This window comes from Megalops cyprinoides, chromosome 1, assembly GCF_013368585.1.
Source record: "Megalops cyprinoides isolate fMegCyp1 chromosome 1, fMegCyp1.pri, whole genome shotgun sequence".
NCBI classification, from domain to species: Eukaryota; Metazoa; Chordata; class Actinopteri; order Elopiformes; family Megalopidae; genus Megalops; species Megalops cyprinoides.
In genome coordinates, this window is record NC_050583.1 from 34648006 (window position 1) to 34674631 (window position 26626).

Sequence of the window (26626 nt, forward strand, 5' to 3'; positions counted from 1 at the left end):
AAGACTGAATGCAGCAAAAGAGGCCGTATTTAGAATCTTCTCACTCATCTCTGCTGGACACCCGCATGCTGAATCAGATGAGCCTCTTGTTCAGTGAGCAATGGCCTTTTACGAAACGCCACCAATTCTAGCCTTTGTCTCAACACAGGTTTTCCTATAAGAAATAAAAGTGGGCAGAGAGCATAGCAAAGTTGCTATACATGTAAGGTATATTTTGCTGACAAAGGTACCGACATCATACACTAAGAAATCCTTTTTTTGAATTCTGAACTCTTTCTCAGAGGAATTGCTGAAACAGCCTGTAAGATGTAAAAAGGTAAACTGCAGGGCTGCATAGCTGCAAACAGGACCCCCACTGACATCAATAATTGCCCACCCTCTGCACTCAGGTACTTCATAAAAGTAATCATAAATTAAAGAAATATGACACAACCACCAGTGCTGGTTCAGACGTAATTCTGAGAACATATACAAAACATACGTATATGCAAGATTGCATGCAGCCCCAGGCACCAACAGACAGACGGGGGAAAAATCATGAAGAGGCAAAAGATTTCAGGCAGGGCTGAAGAGTATTTTCAGCTCAAGGTGTGTTACACTGTACCCAAGTCAGGTGCGTGACTATCCTGTGTATGTACTCTAAGGGATTCACCCATGGTGACGGCATGCTCACACACAAACTAGGGCTTCTCAGGTTGTGACGAATTACAGAATAGTCAGATGTGGCTCGATACTGCTTCCCTCCTAAACCTTGCCCTGATTCTGTCTGGGCATCTAATCCGCTCCTTTTATCAATTCTGCTTAGTCCAGACAGAGAAACACAATTTTGGAGTGTTTGGAATCTCACATTAGAAATAGTGACCACTGAATTTGTCCCTGTGAGTAACACCTACCAATGTAACGTTAGAACAACAGTGAAGATGCATTTTTAGTGTGGCAGTCACTGTAATGACTACCCATGCAACTGTCAGGGGTAAAATTAAGGCTCCATCTCCACTGCAAGAGGTAAAACAATTTCTTCTAGTGAAACAGCAGAGTGAAAATTCGTTTGATCTTCTCTAGTGGTACCGGAAAAGTTATGATGAAATTCATCTTCATAAACTTTGAAAACACAAATTCTGTTCATGTGGAATAAGCTCTAGAAAACTGGACTTATGATGTATAGGAGAGAGGGTGGTTGTACAAATAACAGCACAATATTTTGCTGTACTACTCTTGGGGTGGGGGATGGCGGTCCTAATTAAAGAAATCCCTAATTAAAAAAAACATCAGTGTTTTGCCTTAGCTCTGACAGGTACCTTAATCAATTAATAAGCGAATACACTGCCTGGACAGGGAGCACACTGCCCAACAGCAGGCGGACCTTTTGTACATGACATGTGACTTTTTCCATTGCTAATGTTAATAATCAGCTCTTAAATTTCCCACCAGCAGCCACTGGACGGGGTCCTGTCAGATGATGATACTGTGCCTGCACTCTTCTGGAGCACTGCTATCACTCACAAGGTGGATTCACTAAGTATTAGGGACAAGCACCTCTCCTCCCTGACAGCCCCACAGACAGACATGAGTCTTAAAGGCATGACCCTCTCTATACCTTTCCACACAATCACACTCATAAATATCTAAGGGCCAGCTGAACACATCCCCCACCCAACCCCCCCCCACCCCCTCCTGTGCCCTCCTGACCAGCAAGGACACGACGCTCCGGGCATATGCTGGGTTTCATTTCCCACATGGGATCAATACTGATTACATGCTGGGCGAGAGTGACAGGCATCTCTCCACACTGCCCCACAGTACAGTATATCAATACGCTGCTTGCTCCATCACCAGGGTGACAAACCCACATGCACTTCAGAGAACGAGAAATTAATAATGCATAGCACATCCATTCATATACTGTAAGATAAAATCCGGGCCTTTTCACTTCCCACTGGTTCTGCAGCATGCTCAAGGAATGTTCCACGGAATACTTCCAGTCTGTCCAAACAAAGGGGCATACCCTTTAATGACCCTTGTTACACTCTAAAAAAAGGACCTGGAATGATTCTGTGCACACCTTCTGTCAGACAGGTCTACCACTTTCAGAAACTGAACAGGTTAGAAATCTAGAGAATTACACATTCACTGTCACACTCCGGAAATGGAGAATAAGCGTACAGAAATTACAAGCACAAAAATGCTGAGCCATTAAAAGTGATTGCGAAATAACTATTTTTTGAAGGCAGATTCAAAGCAATAATTTCCAAACTAGTAAAATAGTAGTGCCGTACACCGTAAAGAAATGTTGACCAGATAAATCAACGCAGAAAATAAACTTAGCCAGGAAAGACACAGCAACAGAAGCAGCTTTTTAAATAGACAGAGGAGTTTGTACCTGCTTTGATGGGAATCAGACCTCAGTGTATAGTAACGTCACAACAATAGGAGTCAATGCATGGATGTGACCAAAACATCAAAGGTAGTGCTGATGCGTGGCTTTAGGTGCACATATTTGTGCATCAAGTTGCTGTTCATTGGCAGTGCGGTGGGAGGGAGTGTGTGTAGAACAAGCCCACAGTGGCTGCAAATGGCATCTACTGTGACACACTGAGAGAGGGAGGGAGGGAGGGAGAGGGAGATCGAGCAACAGAGAGAGAGAGAGAGAGAGAGAGAGAGAGAGGAAGAGAGAGAGAGGCTGAAAACTGCAGCAGAACTGGATCAGATAGCAAAGATAGAAAGAGAGAGTGTGCGCGAGTGAGGGGGAAGAAGTGGGAGCTATCTCTTTAGTTTTAGAAAAATTCCAAATTTGACTAGCTGCGGCAAAAACACACAGACTTACAGGATAAAAGAGGAAGGAGTCCAGTGGCCAAGGATACCATGTGGTTTTCATGCTGGGAAATTATTACCTAGCTTCCTGTTTTAAAACAAAGGTTCTGGGAGTGCTGGGTGCTTTTTGGAGTGTGACTTTTTAATTTTTATTTTCCTATTTTTGATTTTTTTTTTTTTGGAAAGCAAAAAAAAAGAAAAAAAGAAAAACAAGCCAAGAGGAGTGAGAGAATTTCTGCACACTGATCCAATTTTTGGAGAGTTCATCTGCAGAGAATAAAAGTGAAAGAGCAAATAAGTATTGATGGAGACGAAGAAGCTTACAGGGTTTTTATCCCTCTGGTTCAAATGGATGGAATGGTTTTACCCGTGAGAGTCTGACAGGAAGCAGAAGAAAACAAAACTGAGAAAATGCTGCAGTTTGGCTAGCGGGAAGACGAGAGAGGATACTACATCTCAGCCCCAGAGAGCTAACCAGGAGGAACTTGACAGGTAAGCAGGACTTCCAAACTTTGCATACAGTTTGGCAATGGGGGTTTGATCGGGGCAAATTTCCTCTCCTGTAAGCGCTGCTGTGTGCATCCAGTGTGCTTGCCACCTGTGCACATGTACATGCTGTCGGTGTAAAATCCATCCTGTGCCGTTTAAAAAGCTCTGCTGTGGGCTGCCGCACAGTAAGCTCAATATAAATGTCAGGCGTGTGGTGCTGAGACTGGCATCCTAGCAACTACTGCATAATTACAGGGCAAAGTAGCGGCAGCCCACAAAAAAGAAAAATCTTTACAGTACCTGCTCCTACAGGGAGTAGCTATTAGAACATGCAACAGCTGCTTTCTATATCATGTGAATATCCTCTTAATGTCTAAACGTTCAGTTCCATTTGGAATTAATCCAAGGGGAACCAGTTCATCTTTCCGATCCATTTTCCTATTGAATAATTTTACAAGAAAACACGCAGATATTATACAGTACATCAAAATTACATAAACAGATTTCACTGAGGCCTCAGCCACTTAAATATGCAGGTATGTACAGATGTTTGCATACATATTTTCACAAACCTTGTTATTCACACAATGATGACTGATACTGATAAATGTGCCTGCTTGTTCTGTAGCTTCAATCTTAAATAATACCTTTATAAATAATATACTTTTAAATTTACCAGTTATCCAGACGCCACAGTAAAGATTATTAGGCCAAATGTAATACACAAAATATATCTGTGTTGTATCACTGGAAAAAAAGAACAATAACAAAAACCAATATTACATAATATTAATAAAGATTATTATTGAAGAAATTTCATTTTATACAAACAGTATTATTTAAAAATAATAATAAAAACTTCATTAATTTTGGAAGGGAAATGTTGCTTCCTACCATAGTTGAAGGGGCCACACGACTCATAGAATGTTAGACAAAAGGATCTTCATGACCACGATCAAAGACCATCAACACAGTTAGTCTTTGTATTATTAATGTTATGAGTATTATTTTTAAGCTATTATGAGTATTATTTAACTGAAGCCTACATGAATAGCAGGCAGAGGAACTGCTGAACGCATATATGACTGATTTCACATCTTAGAAATAATTGCTGCTTCCCCCTTGCCAGTGCAGTCTTTAATACATATGATCCTGTATTTAATTTTGCTGCAGCAACAGGTTGGAAGCCATTGCACTCATTTTTCCTTATTTTCTCATGAGAGAGAGAAAATCAAGAGGTATTCTGAATAATAAAACCAGTCGAAGAATTAATAAACCCTTCCTGGCATGTGGTTTTTAGAATTTACACTATACCACCACAAAGTCATCATAGTTTTATCATCTATATTTCTGCACAGCAGTATTGTTTTTGACAGAATCACTACAGCTGTACAGTTCATATGTTATGCTCTTATATGTTCACACTATAGGGTGTAAGATAGGGTAAAAATAAAACTAGCATTGAAAGATGTTCTATATATCAATATACGTATCATATGTAATAGTTTTACAGGTAGCCCACATACTACTTTATCGTAATAACTTTGATATTATTTTTTTTCTATTTTGATTATTTTTTTATTAACCCTGGGAAAAGAATTTAAAATAAATACATTTTGGAGTCTTTTATTATTCTAAAAAAAAAGTACACACATATCTTGAGACTTTTCAGTCATTTTTTAGCTAAATACACATTCACGTTACACTTTTGCGTGTGTAGTTCTGCGGCTTTAGAGGGTGATTGATGTGAACAAAAGATTTTCAAGAAGCCTGGAGCCTGATGTTGTTTTTCTTTTTAAAGACTAGTGGGGATAACATTTGTTGTTCACCAAACAGAAATGTTAAGGTTCATGCTAACACAACAAAAGTTGTGCTGGAAAGAGAAGCAAAGTTGGATTTGGTTTACGTAAAGCACAGCACCCCAGAGATGCCCCCTAGTGGAAATGATCTCTTACTGAGAGAAAGAATCGCTTTTTGCATCTGGTCTAAAACTGGGCTTCTATAGAACGAGTGACGGTCACAAAGTAAAGCTGTGTGGCTTTATGCTCACGTGGAAAATGCTCTGTGAGAGAAATACATTCATGTACCAAAGAATGCTTTGGGATGTATCCAAATGTCGTTGAACCACGGTGATTACAATAATCTTGGTATACCATGATGGTGACTTTCAGCTTGTTCAGAAGTTTGCGTTCCTTTACCGTAAGGATTGGTGGAAGGTGGAGTGGCAGGACAGGCTGTGATTTGCTGCATGCATGGAGTGTGGTTTATTCAGCCCAGCCAGGTGCCTAGTGTGGCACCAGACTGCATGGCCCTCTTGCTCCCAGTGTGGGAGGGAACCCTACCACTCCTGCCCGATGGACTTCACACTCACTTCAACATCGTTCTCAAAATGAAGGAGAAAACTATTTTTAGTGGCTCACATTTTCAGTACAAATCCATCAGTTTCACTTAGCTGCCACTGACACAGCTGAGCTAACAGGAGTACTTATCTCACATATGCAACTGTGCCAAAGAAAAAGCCCACGTCTACAGTGAGGACCTAATGTACAAAAATACACGCATTCTAATTCCTTTGACCCCCTAGTCGTATCTGAACATCCTATCAGCACTACCAAATAGGGCACAATGTTTTTAAGACTGCAGTTTTCCACTAAAGACGTACAGCTTCTGTCACGTGGGCTTTAACAAGTGCAGGAAACACCTGCAGGATACCTGAATCCCACAGAGGTGTGGCAGTCAGCTGTGTGAAGGTACCTGTAGAATTCTCGATCATGTGCTCAGGACTGCGGAGACAAAGGTCTTAAGTGGTAACCCTGGCTGCACTCACTCGATCGGATTTCCCTGCATTCCTGGAGGAGGATGCACCCGCTCTGACCTTTTTCAAACAGTAATAACTATCTGGCTCCTGGCATCTGCTGCAAAGAACCTTAATGAGAAATCTAGCCTCACCCACTTATCTCAACACCCCTGACTGCCTCTGGGATTGTAGTAAAGGAATGTCCTGGCTCTCTTCTTCCTGGGGGGTGGTGTGTTTTCTAACCCCCCTCCCAAGGATGCTGTGGTGCTGGGAACCCAAATAGGTCTCTACCGGGGGCTGTGGGTCCCTGCCAGACTCCTGCCCTCCCCCTATGAGACGACACACACACACACCAGAAACCCAAACCTCCCATCCCTCTCTCTCTGTCCCTCTTCCTACTCAACACCACAATAGCTTTATTCCTTTTTTATTATTATGGATTTGTCTGACTCTTATGTGGGATTTTGAAACTTTAAGTCTAGTGGGTGAATCAGCCTCCGCAGCCTCCAAATGAACACCACACTCAGCCAGATTCTTTGAAGCACTCAAAAACACACACACACACACACACACACACACACACACAAACATGCACAAGAAGAGAGCAACAGAGGTAGACAAGTCACACAGATCCTCTTCAAAAGTATGATATATCCAGGCATAATCCCTCACAGTTACGCAATCTGTCCTTCTTCTTTGTTGTGACGGCCATTCTGGTCTTTTTTTTTTCTTTATTTGATGAATGCCTAATGTGGTGTTCTGCAGAAGTGTGTCCACCCATCGTTTAGACTGTGCAGAAATATGAGAGGGCCCCTGATCTCAAGTACACTCAGTGCATCCAAAAATGTCTTTAAGCCTACCAGCATCCCACACAGCAGCAACCGTGTGGCAGCTCTGATCATCTATATGTGGTATTCCAATCTGCCTTCAGTTCTGTGCTAACAATGCTGTTAAGCTCCCTGGCTTCTTCTGCATAGATGTAAGGTGAGAAAAAGTGGTGTTATACATAATTTGTATGACTGTATGCATACACATATGTATGGTTAAATAACTACCCAAGTACAATATCAAGGTGAATGTAACCCTGTTTGTGTGTCTCTGGCAGTCTTTTTGAAAAGACATGAAGGCATGCGCACAACTGGGTTTTACTTTCGTTTTAACAATTCATGCGACACATGATACGATACGGACACCACTGTTCGCAAACAATGGGGGCAGTCTGGTTATGCATGTCATGGGTAAGAGGACACCCTTGTGCAGGAACACTGCTCTCCAGCGTGTATACTTCAACCCAGTTAACACTGATACTGCATCTCAGCTTCGCAATAAAAAAAAAACACTTGTACGGCACAGACTGACACAGAATCTCATATCCGATAACATCAGCCAATACATATAATTCCTGAACTAGCAGGCTGGTCTGCATACAGCAGATATTAAGTTGAGACTGTATAAAATGGTGTATGCGTTCGTGCAGGCTTTCACATGGTGTCCTTGCCTCAGATTCAGATTCAGCAGGGTGTAGAATGTGGGCCATGGATGGCCCCCAGTGGGCGGGGCATCTCACAGAGTCAGGAGGCGCATCAGCAGGAAGCATTGGTGCCTTAATCAGTGGGTCAGAAAGAGTACAAACGCGGCAGGGCCGGTACAGCTGCCTGCACCCCGATGGACTCGCTCACCCCCCGCCCCCCCTACCCCGCGCGTCCAGGTGGAACGCTCTGACCTCGCTCTGCTGGTCACACGGAGGCTGAGCGCAATGGGGCAGGCTGGCGGGGCAAGCGCCGCGGCCTCAAACCCGGACAATAAAAGATCAGACTCGCTAATGAGCGCAGAGAGGCCGGTGACAAAGCCCCTGTCAGCCCCTGGATCAGCGGTGGTATTCGTGCAGAGGGGAGCAGCGTGTGAGCGTCAGACTAAACAAACACCTACAGCATGTGCGTGCCTACACACGTGTGTGCAGAAATGCAGACACGGTTGGGGATTTTTTTCCACATGTGTTTCTACAGCAGTGAATGCTAACCAAGCTGACACTGAAGAACAACCCATACAATGGACAGAGGTGATGGTGAATGTCTAACTCTACAGTTAAAATCTAAACATGCTGGATTTTTTTATCCTTATCACAATTATTCATAGAGGGGTACACTAATCTGAGACAATTTACAGAGTTCATACTACCCATCTACACAGCTGGGTACTTACTGAAGCCATTAAGTACCCTGTAGGATATATGAGCAGTCCCCCACAGGATTTGAGCCTGTATCCTTCTGGTTTTGAATCTAGTTCCTTACCTACTGCCACACTACCACCATGTGATGCAGTGGTCAGGAAACACTCCCTCTATTCTTTCACATCTTTCATGTCTATTGTGATTAAAGATGTTTTACAGCCAGAAACATATATTATCACATTGCCAGAGACATTTAATGAACCAGATTCCTACTTAAAAATGTGTTCACTTCTGATAAAGTTTGCTGAGGAAAACACCTAATGTGAAAAATGTGAGTTAATATTTGAGGTGAGTGAGGTGATTTGAGGTTATTCAAATCACCTTACAAGTCAAAAATTAACACAGCTATTTCATAAATGAGATGATATGAAATGAGTTTACATATTTAACTTTTCTCACAAAGTTTGTTTTGTGAGTTTTCTTTCTAGCTGATATTTAACTCCTTGTACATTTAATCCCAGTTGGATAAAGATATGAGGTTAAAGTGACCAAAGCTGAATTCAGAACACGATGCAATAAGTATAGAATAGTGTTTGCCCAAAATTTCACAAAATTAAAATTAGTCTTTACAATTCTTAACATAATACATTTTATAGATATGGCACATTTTTAGAACCAAGTATGATAATGTTCTATCATATGTAGTATGTAATGTAGTCAGAATAACAATGGTCATTCAGGTATGGCAGTTTTTAAATTTAAGCCTTTAAATTAAAGGGATTTGGTGTATAGACTAGGAGGGAAAAAGAGATGACATGTCAACTTAGTATTTTAGTCATGTAGACATCTAAGGAGGAGGCTGACAATCAAATCAATAAACACATTTGACAGAGTGTCTCAGTGTGCCCGCTGATGTTCGCCTACTCAGTGGCACAAAGCCCAAATCCAGAAGGACTTAATGTAGGCCTACTATGGTTAAACTGTGTGTGTGTGTGTGTGTGTGTGTGTGTGTGCCTGTGTGTATTTATGTAGTACATAGATTACTGTATGTCTGTGTGTGTATTTATGTAGCATGTAGATTACTGTATGTGTGTATGTGCATTTATGTGGTATGTAGATTACTGTGTGTGTGTGTGCGCACTTGATCTTGCTAAGCAGTTAAAATGCCTGCTGTGAGTAATATGGGGGAAAGCTGAGGGGTGGTGACTTCACTGGGACATCCCTGTGTTGTGTTGTCTCACATAGTTCTCAGCCTCTTTTTCTCTGGCTCCCTGGCACATGGCCTTCATGTCTTACTTTACATCATTAATCTAACAACAGATTAATTGCTTTGTGCTGCACACAAGAGTTAGTCTGAATATTTTTAAAAAGGAGGGGTGTGTAAATGTAAATTTAGAAATATGTCATTGTCAGTCAACATTAAAATCTTTTTCTTTGCATGTATCTGTTTTTCTTGCAGTGTGTTTATATTTTGGGTGTGTGTTCTCCTTGTAGCATAAGAGTGACTGACAGGTTAAAAATCAGCTTTGGTCTGCATCTGTATCAGTCCACCATTAGAAGGAGGAAAAAAATAGGAGGCGGATGAGGAACCAAAGCCGACAGGAAAGCTTGCAGTATCCTCATGAAATGATATAGAAGATGAGATTTCACAGTGAACCTAGCACCATCATTCAAGGAGAGCAACCTTAAAAGTGGTTGAAAACATGGCCAATGTCTTCTGTTTATATTATTCCCACTGAGTGTGTCTATTTAAACTGATTTCATCTTGGCATGAAATAACACTCTGTTCTTCCAAATTTATGTGTGTCTGTAGTAAAATACATGGATGAATGGATACAACACAACAGCTTTTCTAAACTGCGTGGGACTGAGTATAGTGGCAGAATATATTGTACCCTGACTTTGATTATTAGAAGTAAATTAACATATAAGTCAGTCTCGTTTGCTTGTCATTGGAGCAAGGAAATATATTTGTACATTATTACAGTTCAGTATAAAATGTCTATAAAAATCATTTTTCTTTCACCATGAAAGGTAAACCTAATACTGGGGTGGAATTCACAGTTGACAGTGTACTCACAATTGTCAAATATGATACGAATGACAACTCATTTTATACTGGTCAGAGGGCTGTTAGATTCACCCTAAACTATAGCCAGCAGTGCCTCACTTAGAACAGAACACATCTTCCTCTGGTAAGGGATATGTTAACAGCATGTTCGCAGTATATACATGCATGTATTGATACACAGCTGCAGTTACGCAGATGCATTTACAAAGAGGATAATATGTAGAAACAGTAATTCTTATAATATATTTTAAGTTGTAGTGTGTTGCATCACTGAAATAAACTATTATGAATAACCTCAACGTTTTTCTCAAGAACTGACACTACTGACACCTACAACCCAAAATAATTAGTAACATTCTTTTATTTGAGCTGCTAAAAAGTAGTAATAATGCAATACATTCCACAGAATCCCTCTTAACATCAGTAACTATCTTTTTCACTGCAACATAAAGACATTATTAACAGGTGTATCACAATAGAGGCGGCGAGTTGGGGTTTCCCTAAGATACATTTAATGCGACTGGTGGGCCAATTTGTTCCCCATGATCTAATTCCAGCCAATTTCATATGATGAAAATGCTACCTAACACTGCTCACTGCTTATCTGATTCACTAGCCTGCAAATAAGAATAATAATCTCTGTTACTTTGAAACTCACAAAAACATGACATGTAAGGATAGAAAAAGTAACTTCAACGTGTCTTTCTGACTTTGGGACAGAGTGAAGTAGCACAGTGATATTTTCAAATTGTGAGAAATGGTGTAGCCTAACTAGTTTGCACAGGTATTCCAGCATCGCAAGCTAGCTCCAGTATTTGTGTTCTCACTTCAATGGTTGGAATAGGGTAATTTGAATGTTTGATTTCAATATAACTGTTAATGGACAAAACACAAATATATGATCCTAGCTAGCTAATTTGCCACCCTTGCTACTGATAGGGAGATGACTAAACCCAGGTGTCTAGCTAAAAATGATCTAAAATAAAAATTATTGTAAACTTGGTTAAATCTGACATTAGATCAAGAAACACTACTTGGATGTAAGCATCTCTCTTACAGTTGTACACTGGTCCGAAGCACAAGAGATGGAGTTCTTTGTATGTATCTGCCTCTATACAAAAGTACACAAAACCTCCCTTGACTTGTAAATTGCTCTACAAATGCAGAAGACCCAATGTTATACATGTGCAATGTAATTGTAATGTTATTGTAAGGCTATTGTAATTATTCACCAAATTTTCACGAATAATTATATTAGCAATCCTAATAATTCAAGTCAAAGTTACCCAACGTCTGACATTCCTTGACACATTGCTGACCCACATTTTGAAAACCACTGTCGTATATAATACAGCAATGGACTGATATTGCAGTCTGCTGTATAAACGATGCTCCTAAGAAGGTACACATGCATGGAGTGTGCTCCCTCATGCATAGATGCACCTTCCACACTCCAGCTGCTCTTGCAGACAGACCCTATTGTTGATTCTCCTATCATGCGAATAATCAATGAAAATGTTCAAATGCACTGTGATATTCCATTATTACTCAGACTGTTCCAGAATCCCTGATCTGACAAACACCATCTGATAAAAAATATTTGAGTTCGTCATCTGATTTCCCAAAGTGTATTCTGACTAGAACATTCTCTGTAAGGAGTTATTTTGGAGGCGACAACTCTGAGAGGCAGGCTATTCCATGAAAATTCAAACAAATAAAGGAAGATGAGTCATGTCAGCGTCATTCAGAGCTCAGTCTATTTGAAATAATTAACCTGATGTATGCATGTTTGTTGCAAATTACTACAGGCATAAAGCTATGTGAAGCTTGTCCACAATTTGGCTAGTACAGCTGCCACCTTTGAGGAAGTGAGAATGCTGTACTTTCTGTTTGTTCTGAAAACCAGAGATGAATGGACTACTCATTTTTGTCTGCATGCACACATTGTGTTCAGAATTGTGTCCCCATCTTTACTGTGATAGACATGCACAGAAAAATAGAATCTTAGTCTGAAATGACTCTGATGTACTTTTCCAGATATAAGATGGGTGGAGAAAGCTAACCACTTGCTGTAAATAAATATATTTCATGTTCTTTTCATGTAAACTGACATCACAATAATCAAATTATTCAATAAGGTAACATAAAGTGTTACATAAAACAGGGGAAAAAATTATATAAAACTTTGTTACATATGTAAAATCAGAAACCTGGTGAAATATTAGTTTTATTAATTTTCATGAGCATTCACCTATGTGTTGAAGTGCAACGATAATCATGTCTGTTTTAACTTATTCTGTAGAGGGCTTGTATTGTACTGTCTATAAGGGAAATCTTGCACCAGAGTAGGAACACAAAAGTAAGTTTAGAATTTATGAGTGCAACGGACTAATAAAAGTAAGTTACCTCTGGAACCTGTTTATACCTAGTTATGTACAGGTAACTTATCACTGTAGGTGACTTGAGACAATTGTTCCCTGTGAAAAAGGGTTATGCAGATTTACAGTGGCCCCAGAGCTGGGTCCTGACCAGAGTAAATGCTTGGAATCTCCAGATAATTTTTGTTGGATTGCCATTCCTGGCACCTTGTCCTTCTCCACTTCACTTTAAATTGATTAAAAAACACACACTATCCTACATGATTCTATGCAGAAACAATGAATCAGCACTTCATTCACCTTCAGTTGATTTGCTCTGGTGCTACTGTCAGTGCTACATCATCACCTGCCATTCTCAGGTGCGCTCCCTGCAGATTTGAGGTGTGCTGCAGTAAGGGCCTGATCCTGGGCGTGTGCACATTGAAAAGTAAGGAGCAAAGGCATTACATCTTCTCTTGGCAATGTAGGAATTAAGGAGAAGTGCATATCCGAGCAACACATTCACATTGATGAGCCACCCCCATTTGATAAATGAAGGTAAACTGAGCATGACCACAGTCCCAGTCATCAGAGCTTATTAAGGCTCTGCCACATCACTGGGAGGCCAGAAATATCTTAACGCCAGACTCCGACTCTCATATCTCTCACACACTTACACACACACTTACACACACACACACACACACACACACACACACACACATACGCACACACGCACACACATACATCGTACCATGTACACATACACAAGTACACACATACACACATACACACATGATGCATAACTCAAACTGATGGTTCATTTAATCTCTGGGCCAAGGTTATCCCCAGTTAAACTTACATTGTAGTGTAGTGTATTTAGCCCAGAAGGCAGTATCTGCTGGTTTAGGCAGAGGGAAAAAAGCTTATGCAGTGTTGGTTTCATAGAACCATGGTTTAAAGGGTCGTTAGAGAGTATTTACCAGCATCCTGGTCTTCTCCTCCCCAGGGATCCGGAATCAGCTTATGTGTGTATTTGTGTTGATGTCTGGCATGTCAGCATCCGTACAGCTTAAATGGCATGAATATTTAATGCACATATGGCATGGGATTCTCAGCGCTAATCTTCTCCACGAGAAGTTACACTAAACCTTTCCCTTAAACACTGTCTGGAGATCATCACAAAAAGCTGTTTGTCCTCACTGAAGTTATTCAGTTATCTCAAGTTATCACTCAGAAATGACGGATAAAAATATATATATATATATTTTTTAATACAATACACTTTGGCCAAAAAGCTTTATGGCCATCCAACAGACACACTGTATGTCTGAAACAAACTCTATCTGCTGTAAGCACACAGTACATCTACAGTGAAGGTACAGTCAATCAGTACTATGATTCTACTACAGAGGAAGAGCCTGAGCGCTGAAGCAGCTGCTGCCAGTAAATCAGGTTTTTTGGTCACATCCCCCTCTCTCGGAGAGCAGCATCTGTGTGGGTGCTGCCCTGGAAGAGAAGGCATGCAGAGGTGCCTCCTGGGGGCCGAATCACACACCGAGAGTTCCATTGGAGTGTGAGACTACCGTGGCAACCACTACTTGAGGACACAAAGTTAGGTTATAAGCTCGCTATGTCTTGGACAAAAAAAAACAACCTCAACAACAAAAGTCAGTTCACATTTCTTCACAGACGCGATAAAACAACTTTTAATGACATGGATGGCTCCAGTGATGAGGCCCAGAGATCGGTAGGTGGGTACAGAGCTGGCACAATAAGACATATTCCAGTCTGGAACCATCATTATTTCTTCACGGGCTCATGAATATGCACCTCGAAATTAGAGGTGCCCACTTTATGGTCAGTACAAAGGTTAGCTAAAGATGCTGGAATTCAACCACAAATAGAAACCCCAGTTATCACACCAATCATATAAAAGCATTTTATTTGGTGATTTGTTTTTCAGTCAACATTAATAATCCACTCTGGCTGTGTTTAACACTGACATTTGGCCCAGAAACAGTGCTGTGATAATCTGCTGAGTACATACAATTTCTGTTTTATTTCTTTCAGTCAGAGTTTCAGCCCTGTGAATTTCTGGTCTATGATGAATTTAATATGAGTATGAGAATGTCTGCTGCAATTTATTTCACTATGCTTGTGTTTACTGCACTATAAGCTCCCAATTTTCAATTATGCATGGGACCTTTGCAGCTGAAAGTATTCTGCAAACAGGCAAATGTTTTGACAAGCATAGAAGAATAGTTTGCAAACTTAATTATGGGTGTTAGCTTGTGAAAAAAGTCTTGCTGAACCAACAAACTCGTCTGCCCAGATGTGTGTAACACCTGCGGAATTTGATCAATCTCCTGTCAAAATCCCAGTCTACTGCAGCTGGTAGCGCCTTGGTGACTTTATACTGCAGATCATGTGATCTTGCCTGATTAACTTTAAACTAAATTGAATTCAAATATTGGCACACATGAATGTGAATAGAGATACACCACCCCTTGATACTTCATTTTAGGTAACTGAGAATGTCATCAGTAATGGGTTTAAAGCCACAATTTCAGGATCATAATTGATGAGAAATAAAAATAAATGTATATTATTAATGGCCACATGGTCTGAGGTCTGTAGGACCAGTACTAAGGACACAGCTTCTCCCTTCAGCAATTTCAGACCATTGCAGGTAAAAAATGTTGGCTACTCATTTTTTCTTCAGTGAACAGCTAAGTAAATGAACGTATATGCATTATCATTACGAATGGGTTAGATGGAAATGACATCACCATGATATAACTGGAAATCAACACTGAATGTCATTATTCTCTCGTATAATAAATCTGCATATCGGATAAGTATTTGTCAATGGGTCATCATGCTAGGGTTCCACTTGGTTACCCTGGGAGAATTCCACCAAATACTACAACCAATTAAATTTCTGCAACCAACTTTGCAGGATTTTGTGCATCAGGAAACAAAAATATGTTGACTCAGTAAAGCCAATGACTTTGGGAATAGCAAGAATCATCCAGAACAATCAACAAAAATTCAGGCTGTTACAAAGACCTGAGTGTCTACATCATGACTTTGAATTAATAATCTGAAGCACTCCAAACAGAGCATTCATCTCGGGCTATCATGAAAGCCATGTAACTGATCATTTGATGCCACTGAAGGAATATTCATAATTAAAGTATGTTCATTTTGTGAGACAGTGAGTGAGTGAATGAGTGAGTGTGAACGTGTGTGCGCGCTTGCTGGTTAAGGCTTTTTGAGATCTAGGAACATATGGTGTCTATAATCTGGACAAACAGGCAGCGTGTTTGAGATAATGGGGTTTCTGAGGTTTTGTTATATCATCACAGCACGCAGCTCTTTCAGCGCAAATCCCTGTCAATCTATTACGTTCAAATCCAGGACAGAGGATAAGGATACAGAAGCCATTACGCCTGACACAGGCTTGTAAACACTTCTGTAAGGTAATGAATGTAAAATAGCCTCCAGATGAACCATTATAATAACATAACTTTACAAAAACATACATACGTTTAGCATTCATTTCTGGAGTCAATTTAACAGTCATTGAACAATAATATGTCATTAGGTTTTAACATGGTGTGATTTGTGACTAATTCCTTATTAATTATTATGTAATTTTGGGTCTGTTCCTTTCAATGTAAAGTTACTTGCAAGCAGTGCAAGCAAGACCACTGTTATTCTCTGTGAACTGCAATGTAAGGCTTATGGGTCACACTGCTCAAGTGTTCCAGTAGAAAAATAAAATTTTGTAAGTGGAAAGAATTTATCATCTCAAATTCCTATGGGGATAAAACTTTGCAAACAAGCATGTCAGAATGTAAATCAACAGCTTACAAAAGTAAAGACAGCCACCCTCCTCTGTTGTGATCAGTGATTTATTTTTCTGATTTGCTCCTGAGAGGCCATATCATTGCAAAGCGCTCTAAATAAAATGCTAAATAAAGTTTGACTGACTGATTGACTCAGGGATCTTCATTTATCAGTCTATCATCCAAATGCAGTGTGAAAAATGGAAAGAAATGTGCCTTTTGCTGCGGTGCTGCAAGATTGATGGATGCGGCAGAGAGCAGAAACTCCTTTTAAACACTCATGCACATTAATCAAGCAGTCCCAGAGGTGTATTCTCGGTTGCAAAAAAAAAAAATGTTAATCTGACTTGCCGCTTAATGATTTCTTGTTAAATGGTTTGGGAAAATGCCTATTAAATGGACCTTAATGGACTGTGAATTAAGCCTGCCTGTACATGGGAGGGCAGAGAGCAAGCAGCCTGTTTAAAGGAGAAAAGGGGGAAAAATAAAGGACGCCTTCTCCTGTGATTACACAGAGCTGGCCTCTATGTTACATTCTATTAATAATGCATGTTCCCCAACAAGGCTGGAGCGGCCGCTGCTCGGTGATCCGGGTAATGCGCACATTAGGAATCGCGGAACAGCTCGCAGGAGCGGTCACAACTCGGCTTTTAGCGTCTCGTCCCGCGGCCCTGTGTCCTGCTAGCAAAATGACAGGAAGCACAGCTGAGGGACTCTTGTGGGATGTTTGGTAGAATGAGTGAGCCGTCTTCCTCTGGCCCAGAAACCTCTCCCTCACTCACTCACTCACTCTCTCTCCCTCTCTCTCTCTCTCTCTTTGCCCTATGCTTCTGCTAGCCAGGCCAATAGAGCACTCAAGTGAGGAACACCTGGAAACCTTACTCCTGCTGCTGCACCTGGAGAAAGGTTTCCCCAGCAACCACAAAGCACTGTTTGTTCTAGCTGCCAGGTTTGGGTTTAGTCGTGGCATTAAGAAGCCTGCAGTGCATTACTCTGTAAATCTATACTAAACCTACCAGATCTACATTTGTGTGGGTCTTAAGGTGTTCATTCTTTCACCAGACAGATTAGCACACGCTTAAGAATCTGCTGTAGGGTATGTCTGTGGAAAAATATAACCTGGGGAAAGTATCTGATTGTACTACTGCACCAAACATTTAGAAGATTTATAAAAGCCATTTGCTCGGAGTTCTTTGTGCCCAATTAAACACAGTTCATGAGACTCATCCTGAAACACTTCTTACCTCTTTCTAAAGAATTTACTTCAAGAATCATGCACATATACAGTATATGGTAAATTATAAATCATAAATAATAAAGGTAATAACTAATATTTTTAGCCACACAAAGGCCTTCAAGGATCTTATCTGCATTTTGATGTAGTTTATTCAATTTGTAATACTTATTTAGAGGTTTTGAGTTGTTTAATTTTATCTTTGCATTCAACAAATGTTTGGGAGAGCATCATGTCAACACACTCATCCTAAAATATTTGGAAAGAGTAATTCTTACATGTAACTCTGCCTGTCAAAGGGACAAACAAGTTTATTCATTCTTTCCAAGCTTTTACAGTTAATGTTTTCACTGTTTTCATAATGTCATGATAAACTTGCTTTTATCGAGAGATAGGACAACTAGCAAAGGCAAACATTGCTCTCACTTGATGGCAATATCTGTGTTTGGCATTTTGTGAATGCCCACGTCAACACAGGCTTTTGCTATTAGACGTATAAGAATTCACATTTTGGGCCCTCTGGTATTAGATAGATGGGGAATAACTGAGACATATTTGGTCAAACTGGTCAGACACTGTACACCACTAACAATACAAACATTGTACAAATCACATCTAACAGGAACAGCGTCGTTATTAACGCAAACCTGCTATTCATGATGTTTCGCTCTGTCAGATGTGACACCCTGAAATTCAGTACTTCATCACTGACTGGCCTAAAGCTATTTCGAATGGTGTTACTAGAATTAGCCGGAGCTCACAGCAACACAGTGGAAAATATGGCAACAACTTCACGGATGGCTAGAAAGGGAGGGGGGGAAAAAGAGAGGTGACAGCTCAGCTCTGGGGCTTGGGAGAAAGCCGGGTTTAGGTTTGAAAGGGGAGGATAAATCCTGTGACAATGGTACAAATGCAGAGCGCGGGCGTGTTCCTGTTGGAGGGCAGATTGCAGGGGAATGGAGGTGCTGAGAGCCGTGTGCCTGCCGCACCGATATATTTAACTCCAGTCGCTCTCTTGGCAGCCTATCACAGGGTTGCTGTGACACAGCTGAGACACGCCGCGGCGGCGAGCCACCCCAGACCCTTGCCAATGCGCTTGGTTCAGGCCATCGGCTGTGGAGGTGTGGAGCTTTGACCAGAGCCTGCTTTCTCTGTGATCACGCACGAAGTAGCAAAAACTTTGGCTTTAATATGTAACATTCTCTTCCAAACTACAGAATAGATAGACATATCTTGCTTTCCTAGAAGTGAATCTGAATTTGGGGCCTTTCTTTCAAAAGATGTACTTTGTTGGTGTATTGATATTATATTACCTGTGTCATGTCATTTGTGTGTTCAATAACATTAGGAGACTCTGCAAACTATTTACATTCTACACTGATGTTAGCTTGGGGTTTTTTGAACATTAGATACGGATTTAAGCAAGCATTTTAGAATAATGCTTAGTCATGGATGAGACTGAACTATTACACCCCTCTGGTCTTATCTGCTCAACTGCGGAGTAAGGCCACTCCAGATGAGGGCTTTTTTGTCATCGTTAACCCAGTATTCAGTCTGCCACTGCTGTTGTGCTTCAGCCTATATCTGACCCCTTTAATTGCACGTACAGCAAAAGAACACAGACACACACACACACAGAAGTGCGTAATTCATGTGAGCTTGGCGCTGGTCTTTGGGCCTGAGCCATGACTGACAGAGCAGAGGCCATTGCTCAGCAGAAGCGGCGGTGGCAGTGAGGTGCTTCACAGCAGGCCCCGCGCTGCCTCCTCTGTCAGACCCTCTGATGACTCATGCTGTACACACGCAGTGAGCTCTCAGGGCCTGCAACAGCGCCGTGCATACACGGCCGCTCCATCACGCCCTGCCGCCTGAATAGGCTCAGCTGAAGAGTTATATTACCGCCCGCATTGTGTTTCGTGCCATTTATCTGTATGAGAAGATGAAATAGCGCGCAGAAAGGAGCCAATACGTTTAACCCTCCAGCTCTGCGCCTCCTTCAAATACAAAACCCTTCATAACATGGCCACTGCAGCAAACAGTTGGATTTGTTTTTGGATTCCTGCTCCAATGGCAACTTCTGGAGGCACAACAGTCAGTTGTTCTTTACTTCATCTGGAAGCAGCACAGGAGTAGCACTCTGACTAGGTAAACCAAGTCCTGTGGCAGCTCTGACAGGCAGACCTGCATCAGCTCTTACTTTTACACATTACCATGCACGTTAAATTGGCAGTAATTCTCAAAAAAAGGCTGAGGAAACCTCCAGTACCAAAATGACATTGAAGAGAAGAAGTTCAGCCAAAAACATTTCTGCATTCAGTATTATTTTAAAGTAATGGTATCCATATGCCCAACTGCAAGATGAAATGGAATAGTGTGCCTTGTCATTTGTCGAGTTAAATTTAAATACGTCTGAGGCCTCATTTGTCTGAGTTGCTGGTTCTGTATTTCACACACAATGACATTGCTATGTAAATCCCTCCAGACAAGTTACTTTAAAGCTGAGATGAAAGCTCTGGCCTTAGTGACACGATCCAAAGAAAGACCAAAAACCAGAAACAGATATGTAAATTGCTCACGCTGCAAAAATACCACCAAGCTGTTTTACACACTTTTTATGGCTAATACCCTCTAATACCCACTAGGAGTGGCTTATGATTTGGGAGCATGTCTCACCTTAATTGGGACAAGGGTAGGAGCTGCTGGTAAAAGCTTACCACGCTCAGATTCTGCTGCCAAGACATGCTACTCTGTGTCGTCTAAACAGCTCAGCAGCCATGTGCCCAAAATCTCCACCAACAACACATGCAAACTCATGTAATTAAACATTAAAGTGAGAGAGTATCATATTAACAAAAGTTTTTGAAAATAAGCATAGCTTCATGAGTGACTGCAGCGTCACTGTACATGAACAAGACGGGGTGACACAATTCAGTGAAAAATAATGAAGCACGGGATTCATCAGAAGGCCTGGCCTCTGAGGACTAGCTTTATAGTCAGGATTGATTTTTCTCTACCACTTTGTTTGCCTGTGGCATTTTTCACTATGTGAGGATGTTTATTCTGTGTTTATTCCACAAATAGAGGTAAAATGCTCTTCACCATGTTAGGGAATAAATGATGAGAAAAATCAGAGAAAGCAATTCTTTTGCTGTGTTTCCCTTGAAACCTGCTGCAGTACAGTCCCTCTGATGTTGAAGAAAGCTTGTCCAGGAGTTTAAGAGTTGATTCTAACCCAAATATTCTGCTCTGATGACAAGATACTAGAATGATTCCAGCTCAGAGAATTCATGCAGCAAATAATAAGACACAATTACTATGCATATGCAGATGTGTATTTTCAGAAAATAAAATGTTTACTTTTATTTTGTAAAAAAAAAAAAAAGCGTGCGCTAACCAAAACACTTTCATCTGTGTGGCGAGTTACTATCAATAAACTGTTCCAGACTTTGGATTTGTGAGTGGCGTCAACTGACGTGAACTGGCATTTAGCATTTAAAAAATAACATGTCTGCGTTTATTGGTTCAAAACACTTCTCGAGTGTGTATTGCTAGAGAAAAGGTAAGTGTGTTTGAGATTTTTTCTGGACTGAAAAAAAGCAGACAAGCTTAAATTGTTCACATTTGTTCAGAAGCTCTTCTCTCTTGCTGCTCTGATTTTATCAGCCAGTCTCGCAGTTGCCATGACAACCTTGTAACTAATCACCAATTCCATCCCTAATTAGCAGCTTTTTGCCAGGTTTTCTTTTATTCAATTTGTTCAGTAGCAGGGGTCTTCAAATTGCCATACAACAATGTATGGAAAAGTTCCATGTTATTTTTCTGTCTCAGGGACTTGAATTACAAAACCAATGCAACAACATATTCACTGAAACATTCTACATTATCAAAATGTAAAATATTGTTCAATAGGAATATGAGGCTTTGTGAGTCCCAAAACAAGTCAAGCTGCAGTCAGGTGTTACCACTTATTTGAAAGAATTATATCCTATGAAGTCTTTTTATTGTTTCATATGCATCAGATAGATTGATAGATAGATAGACATATAGATAGATAGAGTACTTTATTTATCCCCAAGGGGAAATTTCAGTGTTACAGCAGCAATTCACATAAATGACAAAAACACACATAACTTAGAAAAACACACACAATGAAGTAGATAAAAAGACAGAACACAGAACTACAAAATATATATATACAAAAACTACTATAGAATAAAAATATAATTTTTAACTTTAAGGCAAGATATTGCTATTAATGCGCAAATTAAATGTAAAATGTGCATTGTGCATTGCCACTCAGTGGAGGAGCCTCCTCTCCTGGCACAGAGGGGAATCATTGTAGATGGCTATTGCAGTGGGCAGCAATGACCTCCTGTAACGGTCCTTATTGCAGCGGAGCTGAAGGAGCCTCCGACTGAAGACACTCTGTTGCCTGACCAGTAGGTTGTGTAGGGCGTGTGTAGTTTTGTCCATTATGTTCAGCAGCTTGTGCAACATCCTTTTCTCCACAACCAACTCTAGGGGCTCCAGAGCAGTCCCCAGCACAGAGCCCGCCTTCTTTATCAGTTTGTCCACTTCAGTTCATCAGTTCAGTTGTTCAGTTCATCAGCGAAAACACATGGTAGGTTCCTTCATTCTAGGGATCATAAACTCTCTCATCACGATAAATATGTTTGCTGCAAGCATTAAATTCACTAAAACAGTCACTCAATCACTGACTTTACATTAACACAAACTTGACACTTGTTTTTTCTATGAGAATACTGCAGCAGTATAGCATATATCAAAATCTGCAGAAGAGCACAGTAAATTACTCATTATACACGAAGTGACACTAAAACAGGAGTTAAATTTTCAAACAGGGAGAAGAATTGTGCACTGACTTTTTAAATTAGCAGTTAAATGCTATTTTTAAGTTGTTTTGTGCTAAAATTCTATTGCGTCTTGGCACCCAGTGATTGTCATCTTCACATCCTTACGTCTTTATGTTGCCTGAACTCAGGTCAGATTGCAATCAGATGAGCGACAATTTGTCAATTGGCTTCACAATGAAAGTGTTACTTCGTGCTTTAATTAGAATATGCAACACAAATAAAGTGTTGCAAGCAAGCTCATTCCTGAAATATGTTCCTTAGTTTTACCTTTACCTAATTTCTTTTTCTTAATTATCTTTGTTGTAACAGAAGGAAAATGAGAATAGCATTCACACATCTTCTGACATAAAATTGCTATGCATGCAACATGAAACATGTCAAAAAATGTTTCCAAAACAATCCATGCCTTTCCCTGCATGCAATATGATGTACTTTACAGAAATAGAACCTGAAAACCTTACTGCTCGTTCATTCCAGTTATTGTCCCACATTCATTTTTAATGTGTGCTTTTGACACAATACTTCCACAAAAAGTATATACTGCATATTATAAAATGATGGACATGTACACCCTCACACCCTTACATTTCAACATCAAATGCGTCAAACACATTTTGATTAAAACCTAAAAAATAAAGACACAAGTCTTTTCTGGACAATGTCGCAATATGAGATCGTGCTGTGGCAGGATTCATGAGAATTTTATACTAATTTGGGTTTGATTCTGTTCTTTTGCAGGGTGCAGGCTGGGTGCTGATCCCGGGGGCATCAGTGCGCTGACACCCCCTGGATAGAAACGCCGCTGCGCCCTGTTCCCGCTGCCGCCGTGAATGGTTTTGAGGACCCGCGTTGGGAACGCGCGGCTGCTTGACTTTCTGTCTCTTGGCTGCCCGGACTCCTGGGAGGCATGAGCGTGGGCAGGATCAAGCGCTACAGCATCGTGTCCTCGGAGGAAGAAGCGCTGCGTCTCACCACCATGCCCGGGGTGAATGGCTTCGGCAATGGCAAGATCCACACGCGCCGGAAGTGCCGCAACCGCTTTGTCAAGAAGAACGGCCAGTGCAACGTCCAGTTCGCCAACATGGACGACAAGTCGCAGCGCTACATGGCCGACATCTTCACCACCTGCGTGGACATCCGCTGGCGGTACGTGCTGCTCATCTTCTGCCTGGTCTTCGTGATCTCTTGGCTGGCCTTTGGGCTGGCCTTCTGGGTCATCGCCCTGGTCCACGGGGACCTGGACAATCCTGCTGGGGACGAGAACTTCACGCCCTGCGTGCTGCAGGTCAACGGGTTCATAGCAGCCTTCCTCTTCTCCATTGAGACGCAGACCACCATCGGCTATGGCTTCCGCTGTGTTACCGAGGAGTGTCCTGTGGCGGTCTTCATGGTCGTGTTCCAGTCTATTGTGGGGTGTATCATTGATTCTTTCATGATTGGCGCAATCATGGCAAAAATGGCCCGGCCTAAGAAAAGGGCCCAGACACTGCTCTTCAGTCACAATGCAGTGATTGCCATGAGGGATGGCAAACTGTGCCTAATGTGGCGGGTTGGTAATCTCAGAAAGAGCCATATTGTGGAGGCCCACGTCAGGGCTCAGCTCATTAAGCCACGGATCACAGAGGAAGGGGAGTACATACCTCTAGACCAAATAGACATAAATGTTGGCTTTGACAAAGGCTTAGACCGCATCTTCCTGGTGTCACCCATCACGATTCTCCATGAGATCGACGAGGAGAGTCCCCTGTTTGGCATCAGCAAACAGGACCTGGAGACCGCTGATTTTGAGATTGTGGTCATACTTGAAGGGATGGTGGAGGCCACTGCCATGACCACACAGGCACGCAGCTCATACCTGGCCACAGAGATCCTGTGGGGTCACAGGTTTGAGCCTGTCCTCTTCGAGGAGAAGAATCAATACAAAGTGGACTACTCCCACTTTCACAAAACCTACGAGGTGCCGTCAACTCCTCGCTGCAGTGCCAAGGACATGGTGGAGAACAAATTCCTCGTGCCCAGCACTAACTCCTTCTGCTATGAGAACGAGCTGGCTTTCATGAGCAGGGACGAGGATGAGGACGAGGAAAGCGACAGGGTCCTGGACGACCTCAGTCCGGACGGCAACAGCCGACACGAGTTTGAGAGACTACAAGCCACCATAGGACTGGATCAGAGGTCATACAGAAGGGAATCTGAGATATGACCCACTACCCCCCCCCGACGCACACACACCCCTGCCCCCTTCACCTGACGTCAGCTTTTATGATTAACTTTCTCGGTCTGTTTGTTGTTTTTTTTTCATGAATAAATGCAGAACAATGCAAGTGCCATAGGAATACTTAACTACTGTCATAGCATTGCAAAGTCGAGAGAGAACAGCTGGCAGAGAGGAACGGGGAAAACAAGGCGAAAATATGAGTGAAAGGCAGAGAGATTGAGGCAAATGCAAATCCGCATTGTGGCAAGAAAAAAACAACACATCTTTGTGAAAGCATAGTCAAGAATGTATAAGAAAAAGAGACAGACGAAAACCCTTTCACTTTTATCAAAAATAAACTTGAATATTTTCTTTTTTTTTCATAAGGCAAATTTGAGCCGAAAGCTTTAAAATGACACAATACAAAGAATTGTTCGAAATAAAGATATAGAGGAAATAATCTCACATTTAACGTGTAAATAGATTGCTTAGGTAAGTTATGTTTTGTGTGGAGTATTATTTTAATCAAATCTATAAAAAAAATCCTTTTTATTATTTTTAGTATGCTCCTGGGCACAAATGACCGTAGTACTGCCAGATAAGAGGTGCAATACTGTTCTTGCCCGTACGGAAATGCTGGATATCCACAGTGGAGCTCCTGAGTTCATTGGCACATGCAAGATTCCTTGGAAGTGCACTACAGCATTGTAAAGAACATGAGCCTCATTAACCCTGACTGTGGGCCACTGAGCACCACACAGAGAAACCATCGCAGAGCACGTCTCCAAACCGAGACATAAGATCAACACACCACACTGCAAAACAAGAGAAGGGAGATATGAAAGTGGTCTGGCAACTATGATCAGACTTATCAAGCACTAAATATATCATTTGCACTATAATTTGAGGATATTCAAAATATGTATGTTGCACAGTTATGAATGGGCAACATGTACATTTTCTTTTTTGCGTTAGTTTTTCTTCTTCCTTAAGTACCTGAAATGACAACATGAGTTGTTTGGTATTAGGTGTCTGGCACAAACCACTTGATATCCCTTTCTTTACAATGGATGAACAAAATGGAGAAATGCTTGTGCACACAGGCTCAACTATGCTGAATCCATCAAGTGAGAGAAATTATTTTAAAATGACACCATTTATTAGTAAATTAAATGTATAGTAGCGATAACCTCCTTTTATGGATGTCTGAAATACAATTTAGCAAATCCTTTCCACTTGAAATTGAAATAAAGGTTTGAGGCACAGGAGAGAAATGAAAGATTACAGTTAATTATACTGTTAGGATTTATATGTCACTCACTTCATAACTTGTATCTATGCACATCAAATATGTTATCAGGAAACAAAGGCTTCATGTAGTACTGTAGACTATATACTTGCACTGCATTATCATCATCTTGTTTGAGTTTCTCTGCAAGAGGCCAGGTTAAAATAGCCTGAAATTAATGTGTTACCTCGAGGCGATGACATATAAAGTCATACCAATGAGACACCATTCTCCAGAAACCCAGGACAATAATCCCCCTTCCCCACATCTGCAGAGATCTAGACTGAATAATGAACACTTTACAATCTGCAAGGAATAATGGCAGTGATGGTCCTGTTATAACTGTCCAAAATATGGACAACACGAAAGTGCTCGCAGGTAGACAAGGGAAAGATTGGCGGCAGGAGAATGAACCCCCCCATTGCAGGAGAAATGCTCCTGCTTGTCCCCGAGAGAGTGAATAAGGGAGAACATAAGAGGATCC

General features: G+C 41.2%; 1 protein-coding gene across 1 annotated transcript; it reads left to right on the forward strand.

The window, feature by feature from the left end:
- Window positions 1–3175: 3175 nt before the first annotated feature.
- On the forward strand, window positions 3176–24891 carry kcnj12a (potassium inwardly rectifying channel subfamily J member 12a). Its single transcript, XM_036533725.1, has 2 exons — window positions 3176–3303; window positions 23396–24891. Exon 2 carries the CDS (start codon window positions 23565–23567, stop codon window positions 24858–24860), a length of 1296 nt encoding a protein of 431 aa, XP_036389618.1. The 5' UTR covers window positions 3176–3303; window positions 23396–23564; the 3' UTR covers window positions 24861–24891.
- The last annotated feature ends 1735 nt before the right edge of the window (window positions 24892–26626 follow it).

Coding starts and splice junctions, on each gene's coding strand:
- kcnj12a (XM_036533725.1), top strand. CDS start 23,565: ATGAGCGTGGGCAGGATCAAGCGCTACAGCATCGTGTCCTCGGAGGAA.